At 37.4% G+C, this 17,368-nt stretch overlaps 1 protein-coding gene across 1 annotated transcript in view; it reads right to left on the bottom strand.

The window, feature by feature from the left end:
* Positions 1 to 5,889: 5,889 nt before the first annotated feature.
* The window catches only part of DSG3 (desmoglein 3), a 47,981-nt gene continuing 36,502 nt past the window's right edge, over positions 5,890 to 17,368 (bottom strand). Inside the window, exons 10-16 of the mRNA XM_008692880.2 lie at positions 16,774 to 16,913; positions 15,132 to 15,356; positions 13,304 to 13,564; positions 9,676 to 9,815; positions 9,296 to 9,359; positions 7,666 to 7,913; positions 5,890 to 6,507 (exon numbers count right to left, since the gene is read on the bottom strand). Of these exons, the coding sequence (XP_008691102.2) occupies positions 5,890 to 6,507; positions 7,666 to 7,913; positions 9,296 to 9,359; positions 9,676 to 9,815; positions 13,304 to 13,564; positions 15,132 to 15,356; positions 16,774 to 16,913 (1,696 nt within the window). The remainder of the gene's footprint in view (positions 6,508 to 7,665; positions 7,914 to 9,295; positions 9,360 to 9,675; positions 9,816 to 13,303; positions 13,565 to 15,131; positions 15,357 to 16,773; positions 16,914 to 17,368) is intronic.

Below are 17,368 nucleotides of genomic sequence, written 5' to 3' on the forward strand. Positions count from 1 at the left end.
GGAGATCAACTTATATTTCAACTGTAGCAGCATAACTTATAAGGAAAAATTCATAGCAATTTATAAGAGCTGAGAGGAAGAGGGAAGATGCAGAAAGAAATATTGTCAGAACTTATTAGAGTGAGTGTTTATTACATATTAAATTTTTTTGTCATATAAGAAGTTGTACATGATGAATGTATATAACTTGATGAGTTTGGGGGTAAGTATACACCTATGAAAGCATCACCAGTCTATGCCATGAACCTATTCATCCCCTCCAAAAGTTTTCTCCTTCTCTCTTATTTATTATTATTATTATTATTATTATTAGTGACGAGAACACTTAACATAAGATTTACCCTCTTAGCAAAGTTTAGGCATACAATACAGTATTGCTAACTATAGGTTCTGTGCTGTCCAGTAGATCTCTAGGACTTATTCATCTTGTCTAGGTGAAACCCTGTGCTCTTTGACTAATACTTCCACTTCCTATGACACAGTCTACTAATCTAAAGTTGTGGATGTCAGCCCTGGATGAGGATAGTTAAGAGTTTGCTCAAACAAGGTCTTTTCATTATGTCTTACCTGAAGAAAGTTAGGTGGGGAATCTAGGTGATTCTTTTCTTTTTAATAATAAATCCGGAGAGCAGACTGTGCATGCAGAGATTTTATATCTGCAACACAAATCAAGCATTAGTGTCTGCTCCATGGCTCGGAGGATGGAAAGACTCTCTTCAGCTCCACAAAGCTACTTGCTTACCTGAGTGTGTGTGTGTGTGTGTGTGTGTGTGTGTGTGTGCATGTGCACGCATGCGCATTACCTCCAGGTTACGACCACATAAATCTTACTATCAACATAGTCAGTTGGACATGGGAAGACATGATTGAAGTTAATCTCACTTTCTGTGTTTAAATACTCATTTTTGGCTTAGTTACAATGCCTTTTTGCAGGAGTGGAAACCATGTCATTATCCCATTTAAATAAATACAAGATTACCTGATTCTGTGCTGCTTTATAATTAAGAGAGTTCTTTGCAATCCTCTCTTGGTTGTGAAAGAGTATAAATACTTCCTTTGCCTTCTGAGGAAATGAGGACATACATATTCTTTCAATCTCAGTGTTTTGCTTTCATTGGAATTTGACGCTGTGTGTTTTCACATGACTTTTACTGTTTGCTAATTTAATAATGACAAATTCAGCACACAGAAAGCATCATAGATATTCCAAGGCATAAATTTAAAAATATGATGGTACTTCATGGAATAAAGGTGGAGAGGGAGATAGGATTGAGGAGTAAAATAGTTGTAGTTGTTCAAATGTGTTGTTTTCCACAAATCATGGAAACGCTGAGGTGGAAGGACCCATTTAAAGCTATCATTTAAAAAAAGTGAAACAGAATAAAACAAAAATCGGGGTCTTAGATACAAAGAACAGACTGATGATTGCCAAAGGTGGGGCATAGGGGGGTGGGGAAAATGGCTGAAAGGGGTCAAAAAGATACAAACTTACAGTTATAAATAAGTCATGGGGATATAATATACAGCATGGTCACTATAGTTAATAATACTGAATTGCATATTTGAAAGTTGTGAAGAGGATAGATCTTACAAGTCCTTATCACAAGAAAAAAAAATTTTTTTGTAACTATGTATGGTGACGGATGTTACCTAGACTTACTGTGGTGATCATTTCACAATATATATTAACATTGAATCAAAATCTCTCTATTTAAAGTTATTTTTATATCTAGCTACATGTCACACATAACCTCTTCTAAATAGTGTGCTATCAAAGTAATCCTTAAGGGTTTTATCAGAAAAGAGATTCTATGACTTTTGGGTAATTTGTTTTCCTTATTAAATGTGGAAGAGATGCCATTGTGCCCTGAAAAATAACCTCACATATACTTAAAAATAACAGCAAATCATGTATTTGCGTTCTTTCTATCTATTCCCCCATCTCTACCTTTTCATCTCTATCTCTCAATCTTAGATATACATAGAAATATATAGATTGCTCTGTCCTCTATGCCCAAGTAGATATATTTGCCTGCAATGTACTGCTTCTTTAATCTTTAGAATTATATCTAGATTTCTAGTCTTTTAAAAATTACTTTCCTTGTTTTCTTTGTATTCTTTCCAATTTTTCATGCTCTACTCACATCTTAGAGCTGAAAGCAAGCAGATTATTTTGACAGAGAATTATGTATTATTATTACTGAATAACTATATATAAACCTTTACATTAATGTCACTTTATTGAATGACCTTGAGGAAGTAATTTGTTCTCTGGGTCTCTGTTTTTCTGACTATAATCAGGGTTACTGTAAGAATTAAATTAGAATATGTAACTAACTGCCTTGGCCACCTGGTAGGGCTTATCAGTATCTAGTTTCTTCCTGCTCTGGTAACTGTATCTATTTGCATTTGTTCTTTTAGACCATCATTCTCTTGAGTTTTAACTGTATCTGCATTGTGTTTAGATTTTTCTGTTTTGCATTTGTTAAAAAGAAAGGCTATGAATAAAAGAAAAAGAAAGTAAAGGCACCAACCTTGAAGGGCCCATGTCTTGTCATGGAAGGGTCATGAAGAGCAGAAGGAATCTCAATATTCTCTGTGGTAAACGTGTTGCTTCTGGCACCTGGAAATCAACCAATTATCTTCTTTTCTTTATCAATTATCCCCTTACTTAAAAATGATCTCAGACTGTGTTGTCGAACAAGTATTAAACCATATAGGGGCGCCTGGGTGGCACAGCGGTTAAGCGTCTGCCTTCGGCTCAGGGCGTGATCCCGGCGTTATGGGATCGAGCCCCACATCAGGCTCCTCCACTGGGAGCCTGCTTCTTCCTCTCCCACTCCCCCTGCTTGTGTTCCCTCTCTCGCTGGCTGTCTCTATCTCTGTCAAATAAATAAATAAAATCTTTAAAAAAAAACACCATATAATCTGTGATTCAGAGTTACTTTTTGCAGACCCAGTAAATGAGTGCAGAAAATGCTGAATTTCCAATAACAAGAAGGAAGGATCCTTAACGTTTACTCATTTCTTAATTGTTAGTTGTATTGAAGCTTGTCAGTTGAGTGTGTTTTTTCACACTCTTCCTTGACTTTTGAAAGTTAAGATAATTGGTCTTGCTGTTTTTATTCTTTAAACTTTTTATAAATCAGAGGATCAGGGGATATTTTTGAAATTTACCTACAGGAGTTTCATTTTTCCTGGGGTTGATTTGGAACGTCAGAGTCAAGCCATCCACTTTTCTTCACTCAACATCCACTCTAATCCAGTTTCTGCTCCTCATACAGCAGATCCAAGTTGAATGGTATGAATTAAAGAATGAAGAAAGTCAGCCAAGGCAAGATTTGAAGTTCCAAAGGGACTTTTTGTGGCATCCCTTTAAAGGAAGACATGAAAATAAAAAAACGGCATTTACTGGGAGACAGACCCAGGCTGAGGGCTGATAGCTGTCACCAGAACCATGGTACATTACCTTCTCTTTGCTCCAGCTTTTCTCTCTGAGGCATCATAGCATGTCAGAACTTTTGCTGAAAGATCATTCCAAACTACCAAACAAATAATAAATGAGTTAAAGCATCTAGTTAATAAAAGTCTGCCCTGACTTCATCCAGCACCTCATCCAGCACTATTTCCACCTGAAGAAGAGATCCGGAGTCCCCAGGTATTTCCTTCCTGCCTGGGAGGATGGGCAAAATGTATCTGCTAGAAAAAAATGTAAAATACTGATAAAAATACATATGTAAGTCAGTTTCTTACCTTATATTTCTTAGTAACTGTTAATTATGGAGAGTAGTTCACCTTTTACTAAATGGTTAAGGAAGTACTCATAAGTTTGTTGCCAAACAGTTTTATTATAACAGTGTTACACTGTTAAAGTTTTAGTATATACTGTTTAAAATTTATACATCAAGTAAAAAGACATTTTCAAACTTTTTTTTTTTTTTTTGCTTAAAACTTTTTATTTTTGGTGAAAAAATACAGATACATTTTTGCTTTGAATTTTCTTTTACATGGCAAATCAATTTGAGGTCCTCCTGGACAAGATGAATCTATTTTTATTTTACAACACATTTAATTTCAATTTTTCCCTTATAGAGCCTTTACTGCAATGACATAGTTTCCTCTGCAGTTTGGCAATGCAGCAAAATTCCCATTTCATGAAAAGTTGGGTTTTAAGAGGCAATGCTAAAGTACTTTAAGGATCCTGAAGACACTTTTGAACTTGAAGTAAGGATTATTATGATTAATTTAATTCTCATTCATCACAAATCAACCATGTGTGATCTCGACCCCAGAGCAAGCTTCCATTGAGAAGAGGTCCCAGTGATAATAGCAAGACAGCTTCCTCAGGACCTGCTCCATAGATGGGCACACTGCAGGTGTTGCTAAAACAGCGGGCTTGTCTTGAAAGAACAGATTGCCTGCACTTCTTGGCTATTCTATACCTTCCTGGTAGTCATGGCACCAGGGAGAGGGAAGGATGTTAGATGTAGGGACATTTAGGAGAGTCTTTCCCCCCAGGGATCCTTAGGACTATATCCTTCTGTGTAAAAACACACCTTATTACTTTGCATTCCATCTGGACAAACAAATAGGTTTTGAATATGGCAACAAAACAAAACAAAGAAGAGTATTTTATATACAATTAGAGATAATGGAGCTGGACAATGACCTTGTAAAGACTCAGCTAAGACAAGAATGTTGATAAGAAGATAGGGTGTTCCTTAGGGGCTAAAGGCTGAAGATCTTGAATGACCTGAAATGATTTGAACAACCGCATTGCTATCACGGCAACATGCATGAAGTAATAAATTCGAAATCTTCATTGTTATGCTAGAGAATTAAGTTGTTGTAGCTGTTTCAAAGGAGTGAGGTTTAATAAAATAGAGGGTACTGATAACCCCTTTCCATCTCCTTTTTTGACTTGAAATGGGGTTTATAATACATACTCAAAAATTTCACAATGTTAATCTATTCAGAGGCCTCTTTTTCTTGTGAGAAAAACCATGTATTTATTCTCACAAAGTCTGTAGACATTGTTAACATAATAAACATAATAAACATCATTATATGTCATATGCAAGTTACATCTACCCACTGACGCTTAAAAAATAGAGAGTAATTTTTTAAGAACTATTAACACAGGATTTGTACTGAGAAATGGAGCTCAATACAGATATTTTCTTTGGATAGATCCTTTCAAAGAAATTTAGAAAAACACAAAATATTATTTACACCATACTAAGCTTTCCTAAACGTTCTATGATATATTCTTATCAAATTTTCTTATTTTGAGAATTGAGAAATACAGATATAGCAAGTTTAATGCATAAGCCAATAGCCCTTAGCTTGAGCAAAAGATGCACTTAGGGTCTCCCAACACCAAGAGGATGGCAACAACTCAACTGCAACTACTTCCTTTTTCCAAGCAGCTCAAAATGCTTTAGCAAAGACCTTATGACTCTTACATCATTATTAGTGACATAAGAAAAGGTGACAGAGACAAGAACTGGGGCTCTTGACTCCAAGTGCTTAATCCACTAAAACACGCTGCATTTTGTTGAAAGTGACAAATACCTTTCTTTAGTACTGCAAAAATAGAAGTTTAAAAGTTATTAATTGTTAATGGAAATTTTCCCACTGAATATGATCTTAAGATTTTTTTGAAAAACATCAAGATTTACTATCACTTGGATGGTATTTGAGAAGTGAGAGTGACAACATACCCAGTTTGGGGATATTAACTAGAAAATTCAAACGAATCGAGCTCAGTTTAGGAGAGTACCAAATAAGTGCCCAATTAGACCAACACTGTGAGCTTTGTTATGCTACTTTGAACAATTTGGTCCAAATCATTATATTCGGCCAATATGCTATTCCAGTTCATTCTGGTCATATCAGACGGGAACAAGGATCTTCTGTACAGATCATATTACGTGACCCCCGTAGCTCCATCGGAGTTTGTAGGCTGCCAGGAACATTGGAAATGGGACAAATCACCCTTTCTGTCACTATTACATTTTGCGTGAGAAGCGGCTCAGAAACTGTAGTGGAAGGTTGCACGAGAGAACCAGAGGCCGAGTAAGTCTCTGTTACCGTATAGCTACCATGCTGCAAAGGGTCAGGAATGGAAATGGCTGGTTGGAGAGCAGCGCCGGAAGCAGACAAAGCAGAAGCTCCTTGATGGCCGGACAAAGTCTGGCCCCTAACAGATTCTGACTGTTGGACTCCTAGGGAATAGCTGCAGGATTCAATCCCAAAATGGCTGTCTTTGGAAGGTGGCTGAGATTGTTTGGCTTCATCATCGATCCCGAGACTTATCTCTGCAAGTTTTTTAAATTTGGGGCCGAGCGAGTCCAAGAAGCTTTCATCCAGCTCATCGGCAATAAAACTGCAACAACCCAAGGAGCCCACGGGAGAACTGGGGGCACCCATTCCTTCATTATCATAGATCAGCAAGCAGTCATTTGCTTCCTGGGCATCGTCTTCCTCTGCACAGGCAAATGCTTTCTAAAGATGGAGACAAGTGGAAAAAATGAATTTTAAAAGAGTCTCAGCTAAAGAATACAATACCGTTCATATACTCAAGAATTGATCATGAATGCAAAATTTAGATAATCTGTAGAAGTAAAGGCATACTCTGTATATCAACAGTCTTGTTACAGACATTATCTGGTGTTTGGAGAACAGCGTAGTTGACATTCCTTCAAAATTGAATCTGGCCTGGCCTTGCGTTTTAAGTCTGGGGTTTGAGGGCACTTGCATGCATTTAGACTTATAAAACCAGTGTGTTCAAAGCTGGGAGGTTATTCACTGGGCCAGGTGTGGGGGTCCCTGTGTCCCATTTGCACCATCTAAGCCAGCTCTCAACCAGACTGGGCCCTTGCCTAGATTCCCTAACCCATGCGGGAGCCTGACCCATGACTAAGGACCACACCACACCTCAGAATATCTCGAGTCCTCATCCCAAACAAACTCTCCCTGCCAGTCATCGGACCTTCTCAGCACCAGGTCTGATCCCAGAACTTACCAGCTCTGATACCAAAACTCTGTAGGAAATCTGTCCTAATGATGCATCAACCAAGAGGAAAGACCTGCCTCTTAAAAGTCTTCTCTGTTCTTGAACCCTTGTTCCTTTCAGTTCTATGCTTCCTGACACTTCATCTGATCTTTGATCACATCCCCTTTTCCCCTTTTTACTTTTGGGTCATTAATTCAATGGTCCTTCATCATTTTGGGGCATAGACTCCTTTGAAAATGTGAAGAGTACTATAACCCTGTCTCAGAAAAACATGCACATTTGACATACTTTATAGTATAGGAAACACAAAATAAGCTGCTTTGTATTTCTAGACAGGATGCTGCTGGCCCTGACATGCAAAAGATTTTGCTTTCCATTGTCATTCCAGTCACAGGGAAGAGGTTCCACTTGCCATATTATCTCCCTTGGTGTCTAGCTACCATTTTTCCTTTTGACTAGTTGCCCAATTTTGGCAGCCACCTTAGGTTATCTGCATTGTTTTAGCAAAGAACCCAATTTTTTTTCTTACATTTGAACAAGCTGTAAGTAAAACAACAACAGCGAATTGCAAACCCGAAGTGTAGTCAAGTAAAAAGATCTCTCGTGTGCATACAAGAACAAAGCCACAGAGTTTTCCACCAAATTACCTGAGAAAAATAGGAGTCCAGGAAATTCATGTTCACTGCTCCTTCACCATAGTCTTTATTGGTTCCTCCAGTGGAATGCCTTGTTCTCATCGTTCCAGACTGTCTCGCAGAACCAATGCCAAGTCCAGTGGCTGCTCCAAATCCTGCAGCAGCTCCAGATCCTGTGGCAGCTCCAAGCTTGGTGGTCAGTTCCATTCCCGAGGCTCCTTCCACCACTGTCCCTCCAGCATATGTATTCGTACAAACTTCTAAAAATGGGAGAAAATTCTATAGTGTCTGATGCTGTATTTTTTTTTTTTTTAGTGTTTTTTGATATCAATGAGCAGACACCAAGTAAAGCAATTAAGTGGGAGAAATTACAATTATATGACTGGAGGTGATAAGAACATCCTGTGGTCTGTAATGAGAGTAACAGAGATGAAGCTGCCACAGAGGAGGTGAGGCTGTACAGAGCATCTTAGCAGATGGAATAGCTCTGGAAACATGTTAATTAAAAAATATACACAGGAAATAGATTTTCAGTGACAACAGCCAGAAATAGAAAAGTAAAAACAATATTCAGCACACAGCCATGGAAAGCTTCTAATGCAATGCTTATTTGTTTTCAGGAAAAGAGAAATTAAAATTAAGCTATCATATTGCTTTCCATATGGAAACCAAAGAGGAAACACGCATAATGTAATCATGCAAATTAGCATGTGCCAATTTAGTGTCTTGGTGCCTGAAGAAAATTTGAAGAGCTATGACTATTCTCCCTATTACCTTTACATTACACTTTCATGGAAAGTTAATTTTTTTCTAGAGAATTCCGAATATAATTTTTGCTATGTAATTATAATGGGAGAAGCAGGTGAGGACTGGGGTAGCTGAAAAAGGCAGACATTTCGGCATGATCTCATGCAGATTTTGCGGTCTAGACATTTAAAAACAATCTATTGCTAAGTATGGAATTAAGATAAATTTTAACGTTAGGCATTAGGTCTTATTGTTCCTCTAGTTGACGCCTTAATTGTGGCACTGAGACAATATGAATAAAACAGTCATTTGGTAAACCAAAGAAATAAGTAATTTCATCTGTCTGAGAACATAAACGATGTTGTCCCATTATGACTGAATATAAAATTGGTACTTGAACTCAAATCAGGGTATTGTTAGTTCTGGAGAAGGAAGAAGGGCGATACGATTGAGGATGGGCACACATGAGGTTTAACTGCAAATATTAGGGTTAAGAAGAATTAAGGTTGAGTGGTAGGTACACAGTATTTGGTGTATCTTCCTTTACATTTTTCTACATGCGTGAAATCAGAAAAGATTTCACAATTAGTAATTGACTGAGAGCTATACTTTAGTTTATTAAAGTTTGGAAAATGTGTAGTAAATCTTTAGATATTAAAAATGGTGCCATCAGTGGGCAATGAATTTCAATGAACTTATTGAAACCCGAACTTGGCCCTGGAATTGACTAATATATAATAAATCATTTCATTGTAACCCTATTTCAGTGGTAACATCTCCCAACGTGTGTACATATATGCAAATTATTAAGAAAATGATTTAGAACACTTCTTATGTTTCAGTATTTCTCATTTAACCCAGCATTGCCTTCAAAATCCATTCGATGTTCACTTACCAGAATTTTCCATGAAATCGGCTCCGTTGGCAGTGATAGGTGGCACACGAATATTTGTGATTTCCTGAAAACCATGTTCAAAAAGTAAATACGTTTAAAAGTGAGCCAGATTTCATGGTACTATGGGTGAAATGTGGCTCTTTGCAAAAGGTGACTTTAGAAGAAGGCCACATTCTTGCAGGAGTAACCATTCTTATGATTAGGCATCTGAAGAGCTATGATTCAAAAAGGCTCCATTTATTTCAGCACTGACTGACAAAGGTCTGTAAAGGTCAAGGAGTGTCTTATTTTTATACCCCATTACCCCATTTCCTATCTGAATATAAATCTAATTTTGCTCTATGTGATTGAAATAAATGTTTTAGAAACTGGGTCCTCACCTTGTCTTCAGGATGGGCTCCTTCGATTCCCCACTGATGAATTGTTCCTTCTGAACCATCAGGAACTGGGATAAATCCTCCCGTCACTCCCCCGATAGGACCTGCCCCACAGTCACAGGTCAGCAGCAGAAGGGGGGCCACTAGTTATAAAGGAAAACAAAATATCGGAACATTCAAGTCATTTGGAAACAATGTGACATGACAATTGTCTGAAATGTTATGAGGAAAATACAATATTTTCAGTTCTAATGGAAAATCTAATAGAAAGCAAAATTAGTTTCTACAAAATAAAATGTAAGTTAAGCATCCTAAAATTTCGTATGATTATGAAACTGGAGGAGACAGATCTGATCATTCTTGTGATATGTATATTTTCTTAAAATAGTCACTGTTCAATGAATGGTAAAGCTGGTTGCTCAGTTCCTCAATCCTTTTCTGTAATATGTGTGTATATATGTATAATATTGTAATATATATGTATATATATTGTAATATATATATATATTGCATTTATTTGTACATTTTGAGGCAATGTATATTATGTCAGGTGACTACACACCTGGATGGTCAGGATTTTAGGTGGGCAGGAAAATGTTTCTGTAATCTGAACTCACTCATCTCATAGAAAACAGCAATTAACCAGCAAACTCCCTCAGCAACTAGAGTCATGAGCTAATACCACTGTACTCTTAACTGGGACTTAAGAATCCCTAGCTTGGAGGGGCTTTCCTGTCAGGGTAATTTTCATTCTTTCTGTACATATCTGTCACATCTCAGCAGTAAAGATTACCATCATTCTCATGCTAATGGACCAAGAGGTAAATACTGAACTCTCTTGAAAGGAAGTTCTGGAAAGCTAGGTGGTTAGTGACCCCACCCTCGCCTCTGGCCTGTCAGGATCTGTGGAATCCTCATGTTTGAATTCTGTCCAAGTAGAGGCAGTTTAGTGAGGGGTTGTTAGGGTTTGAATTTTAGCTTCACCTCTCACCAGCTGGGTTAAGTTTTGTCATCTTTTCTTGCCTCTAATAATTAATCCAGAGAATGGGAGAATAAATATTGTCTGCATCACAGGTTGTTGTGAGTATTAAATGATTTAGTCATATAAGTAAAGGACAGTAGTGAGTGCTATGAGGATTTGTTAGTATTGGCTGGAAAGGCTCTGTAAGTTATGCAAATTAGGTTGGTCCTATATTATAAATAAAATAGGTTGGACATAATTGATGTATTTTCTCAAAATTTTATATGATATTCGTATAAATGATACTTCTACAGGCTTTTTTAATTTATTGCTGTTCTCAATTCTGTGATTTTGTTAAGTGTGTGGGAAGGATTGAATATTGTGAGTTAGCAAATTAGTTTTTAAGGTGATGAATGTACATCTGTATGGTGAGTATCTTTAGGTGGGCATACATCGTCTTTTAGGGATCTTGCTTATCATTGTATCTACAATATATACTTGGTTTTCATATATGAATCCAGAAAAAAGTTTTTCAAAGTCTTGAGTGTATTTCTACAGACTGAAAACTGTATGTTTTGTCCTGCATAAAAATCAAAACATGGCATTTTTTCAAATGGTAGGAGCACGGGAAGCAAATGCCATCGTGGGAATAACATGGTGTACTTTCTCTGATTGCCATCCTGAGCCACAATCCCAAATGTACAATGGCTTGTGTCTAGGATATAACTACACCCTAAAAGTCAGTATTTCAAAATGAAACTCATCACGGCCACCCTATGTATCTGAACTTCATCTAGGATTTTCAATTTCATTTAATGGTTTAAAGGACAACTGAATTCAATGGTTCATCTGGATTTCTTACCCACCCTTCATATTCCTTAGTCTCCAAATCTTCTCCACGTAATGTCTCACACACTTATACTTTCCTTTCCAGTCTCATGTCTAAATCTGGCGTCTATCATCTCTTTGAAACTAGTAGATCTCTTAACTGTTAATTTCCTTTCTAATTTACAGTACACAGAGCTGCCGATGTTATCTTTCACAAATATGAACATGCTAGGTTTTTATTCAGATACTTTCAGCAACTCTTTTTTTCTCATAGCTTGAAGCACAAACACCATGACATATGTACATAAGCCCTTTCAAACTGATAACAGTGCATTCTCCAGTTTCATCTCCTTGACTGTCCACAATCTCCCCATGCATTGGCCTCCCCAAGGTGTGATTCCTAAGACATGCAAAGCATTTTCTGGCTTTGGCCCATGCTGTTACCCTTTGGGAACAATTTTCCCTCTCTTTGTATTTTCTATATCGTACTCATTTTCCAAATTGATGTTTCTCTACTCCACAAAGCCTGTATAATACTCTTTGTATTCATTTCTATTAGAGCGGCATCATGGTATAGTTTTTTTCCCCCATAGAGTTAGACATGCATAAATCTGTGAATTACATGAAAACCAGAATCAGGTTCCCTTTCCATCTGGCTGCTTGCATCAAGACTCACATCTACGTACTTGAATAGTCTTTGGTTTTGAAATTGACTAATATGATGTTAAAAAACTGAAAGGTGAGTCAATTTCAACTGTGAAATGGAACGATGCATGTTAACTGCAGAATAGTAAACACTTTTGGGGAAGGCAGGAGAAGAATATATGGCATGTGTGGGAGGCCACTAGATGTATGGATAGCAACTTCTTTCTTTTTTTATAAAAAGATCTGAACAGATATTGCAAATATTAAGATCTATTAAATCTGAGTCATGGTTATATATGTGCTTGTCATGTAATTTTCTGCACTTTGTGGTTTAAAAATATTTCACAAATTTTTAAAAATTTAAGTGAAGAGGTTGGAGTAGACTTGTTTATCATGAACAATCATTTTAATTCTAAAAGCCTACAGTTCTATAATAAATTTGGGAAATCAATGTGAATTTATCAAGGGTTTTTCTTATTTATGTAAGAATTTACCATGAATTTCCTTTAAATAGAGACTTACTACATTAAAAATATTTGATTCACAAGATTTTGATTAAACTTTTTAGAAATCTGTCCACTGAATAAATAAATTTTACTTTTATCGAAAAATAAAACATGCGTAGTTTCCCTAAATGTTTTCAATAAACTTAATCTTATTAAGTGAAAGCCTTTAAAAGGGTGTATAGATAGGTGGTAAGCTATTTTCAGGAAGTGCTGGATTTAGCAATAACTTTTCAGAGCCTATGATGTATTAATGTTCATTATAAAGCTCAAAGCCTATATATCCTCTATATTTTTCCATAGGGCAAGGGTTCTTTTTCTATTTTATGTCTATGGAGAAGACATTTTAGAAAGTGCTATTATAGGTAACGGTATTATTTTGATGATGAACATTACTGGCAGTGTGTAGAAAGTGTTCATACTTTAATTTTTTTCTTGTTGATTCTTTTGCAGTTTTCTAAATGTCTAACATACATATGACTTGCTTTGTTGTATCATGAATATAGATTGTTGGCAAGTGACATGTTAACTTTCAGTATTTCCAGTTCTTCCTGAAAATGTTACCCCCATCTTTGCCTATAACACAATTAAGGAATGGTTGTACATTGCAAAGATGGCATTGCCCATGTAGCCTGAAGGCCTCTGCAAAGGCCGAGTCTCTATCAAAACCAGAATTTAGCTTTGGCATACTCACATAGCAACAGCAAAAGACCAAGGAGTAGCAGGCCGATGGCTGCAGGCCCCAGCCTCCCTGATGATGTCTTTCCACCTATGCGTCCAGGGTCTTTGTTCCCATTAGGAGTTCTACAGGTGTCCCTGTTGTCACACTGGCAGACTTCCAGAGTTAGGCTCTCTGGTGTCTCGCACTGTCTGTCCTGACTGTCGGTAACTGTGAGGGAGATGCTGTGCGTTCCAGGAGATAGCGGCTGCTGGGCATTTAGGAGTGCGGAAGTAGCTGCAGACAAACAATCACACCAATCAACAGCAGGACAAGGTGTCTTTTGCTCTTGAAACTACTTATTTTTGTTAACAGACCCAGGGTTGCCTTAAACATCATTGTCACAAATAGGGAGGCTGATGATAGTAAGGTGAGGTTTGAGCAGTTCTAAGAGTGATAAGGGGTTCAGTTGGGTACATCGGGCTGCACTTCCTCCTTGTCCTTCTTTCTGCCCCAGATGGCCTGTTATTGCTTCCCGTGAAGACTCAGTCCTACCCTGATTTTCCCCCTGAAAGATGACAGGAGGCAGGTAACATTTCAATATGAAGACCCCTCTCCTGGGGCTTAACCAATCTCCTGTATGTCTGCACCAACCCTCTGGACTCTCGTGTGGCCCTCTGGACGTATGCCTTCCCTCTGAGTCCATGTTTTTGTGCCTGACTTATCAAGACTGAGTTTCTGCTTTGGCTTCCACTACCTCAGCTCTTCCTGATAGTTTTCATCCCGTGTGCCCAAATGCCAGTTGTATGGGATTCTCTGAGGTGAGGGCCTGTTGCCTATCTGATTCATGAACATCGATCATTCTCTGCTCTCCATTGCTATGTTGTCCCTTTCTAAGTGGGCTCCAGGAGCAGCTCTTGTAAGCTGCAGAGTTGTGTCAACTGAATCACTCTTGACCCTACCATGCCCTTTGGGTATCTACTCATTCCAACCACTGTTGCCTTGTTCAGCGTCACTCAAGCAGATGTGTCTACTGCTGGGTCCTGTCTCTCTCTCATGTTTCTTTTGCAGCCTTTTCATTGGCCATGTTCTGGTAAACCCATTTGGAGCCAAAAGCTACATGAATACTTTGGAACTATCAGTAAGGACCTAGGAAAGAAGGCCGTGGAGAACAAGATCCCTTTGGTGACTCTAGCAATGGCTGATACCTATGACTAGGGAACCATAGAGCACATTCATGGAGAGAATCAAGACTGCTTCAGCAAAGCGCTAGAGAAAAGTGAGAAGATTCTTATTAAGTCCAATGGCTATTTCTAGGAGACTCCTAGAAAACACAAAAAATGTAAAATTAGCGTGATAAAGGTTAGAAGAAAAGGAAGGATGGACGAACTCTTTCCCACTGGCTAATGGGCTAATGGGAATTTCAATCCACTATGCTGTCAGGATTCCTAGCTAGGGACAAAGTAGCACTTCCTATGAGCCTTGAACGGACAACCCCTCCAGTGCTTCATGTCTGTTCAGAGTCTGCCCATTTAAGAAAAGTTTATATATTTAGAAATTTAAACAGCTCTACAATAAAAGTGATGGCTGACTCCATTCTTTTTATGGTGTGCTGTGGAGGTAGGAATAAGACATTAAAAATATAAAACAATTAGATTGCACATAAAAAATATTAATTGCATGAACATATCATTCCTTTTCTGAAGAGAGAATAGAGTCATGAGGCCAGGGCCACATCTTCATTCCAAAGAATTTTTTCAATTATTCTTGGAAAAGACTTGCTCCCAATTGAGCTCTTTTATCCCTCTGGAAATATACAGAAGCAGCAACTTTCATTTATGGAAGCACGTTTACTATTACTCACCATTGAGTGTTGTGATACTCCACACAACTGGCAATTTTAGTGGTTGTTCCTCCAGAGAAAATGTGTAGGGGCCAGTAAATTTATTGTCTAGTGCTCTAGCTGAGACAACCACAGAAGGCTGTGAACTACAAATGGTTTTCTTCTCAAGGACGATTGTTGGACAATTTTCATTAAAACCAGGTACTTCAACATATACGGTGCCTGTAGAAGTTTTACCCGTATTTTCTGTAAGAATAACATTTGAGAGTTAAAGAAATATATAGAATACATCGTACCCCAAAAAACCTTTTAAATGTCTCTTGCATGTAGCCACCTTAATATGTCTCCTCATGAGAAATTATATTTGTTATTCTTACAAGTAAAAAGATGTCATTTAATTTCCACATCTTATAAAAAGCAAATTTAAATTGATCAACTTGGCTGGTGTCTCTAATTAGTAGCGTTGGCTATTAATTTAATGTGCTTGGAACCGAAACCTGTAAGGTGATGAATTCACTGATTACAAAGAAATCAACATAAAAACAATAGTTTTCTTAAATGTATCCTACTGCATGAACCCAGCACTGTGTGAAAGACTTTTGCTTCTAACGTTGAGCCAGAGTATTTGGAATAAGCAATGATTTATTTTTACTATCCAAGATACAAAAGTTTATTGAAGAAAATTTTTTCAGTGTTGACAATCAAAACCAATAAAGCAAAAAAGTAAAAATTTCTCTATGGTAGGATTATGAATAATTTCTGTTATTTCCCTTAGTGCTTTTTGCTCTTTTCCCAAGTGATATGAGTTTGGTGTTTATTCTTTTGTTTTATTTTCTTATGTTTGCTTATTGCCTGAGCATAAATTAATTTATACTTGATGAAACACAAAACACCCAATGAATATTATCTTTAAAACATTCCAGAAGATTTTATTGTTCAATGATCTGGTCACGTGAGGTCTTTGTAAGTGACTCACTTTATAAGTAACTCACCAAGGCACCTCACATTTAAGTTGAGCTTTCCTGACAAGCCTTCGGTATCAGTTTTTATCCATCCTCTCAAACACAGAAATTCCTGTGGGTCTCAAAATTTCTGCCTCAACACAAGAGACCACAGGGACTGAACACAGAATTCACTGGTACTACAAACTCCATTGAGAAGTTGAATCCAGTCTTCTGGATTCAGGTGCCTCAGATTTGAGACCCAAGACCCCTAAGATAAGTAATTTTATGTAGTGATAAAGGCAATATGTTAAAAATCAGAATCATCTATTCATAAAGAAATGTCAATTAGAGTAACATTTCTCTAAAAACGATTGAAATCTTTTTAAAGATTTCTATTGTTTTAATTTTTTAAAAAAGATTTTATTTATTTATTTGACAGAAAGAGAGAAAGAGAGAACAAGCAGGGGGAGCGACAGGCAGAGGGAGAGGGAGAAGCAGTCTTCCCCGCGGAGCAGAGAGCCCAATGCAGGGGCTGGGATCCTGACCTGAGCCAAAAGCAGTTGCCCAACCGACTGAGCCACTCAGGAGCCCCTAAGATTTTTATTTTTTAAGTAATCTCTATGCCCAATGTGGGCTCAAACTCATGGCCCCAAGATCAAGAGTTGCATGCTCTACTGACTGAGCCAGCCAGGCGCCCCATTTTGAAATATTTTTCTTACCATCTACGGCCAGAACCTCAGCTGTGATTGTCTTGTTAACTATGAAAGTAGAATCCCGATCGATGTTTTTGACAAATTTGATCTGAGCAGTTTTTGAATCAATGAATAGTAAACCACCATCATTACGCCCCATCATATACCTGTTTTATGACAGAAAAAATACAGTTTTCTTTCAAATATGGAATGCTTACCTATTTAATGAAAATAACTCATTTTAAATTTAATGTATTTATACTTAATTTAAGACATCGAAATATACTCTTATAAACAGTGGTAGAAAATTAACGTATTAACATGGATAAGGAGTATTTCATAATCCTTAAGTATTAGCGTGGTTTTTCAATTTTCTACTCTGTGCAATAAAATAATTGTTTAATTGCTCTTACAGCATCTGCTTTGCTTAGTATTCTTATATTGGGGCATATATGTTTTGTATGTGCTGTTTTATCTGATTGCACCGTGGTCTTCTGGTGAACTACTCTTTTAAAACTCAACTGAAAGTTTCTGTGAGATCTTTTCCTGATTTCTCTCCATCAGCTAAGGCATTCTTCTCTTAGTTTCCACTTTAACTTACGCTTACGTTAGCTTTGCTCCT

This window comes from Ursus maritimus, unplaced genomic scaffold, assembly GCF_017311325.1.
Source record: "Ursus maritimus isolate PB19 unplaced genomic scaffold, ASM1731132v1 scaffold_18, whole genome shotgun sequence".
NCBI lineage: Eukaryota > Metazoa > Chordata > Mammalia > Carnivora > Ursidae > Ursus > Ursus maritimus.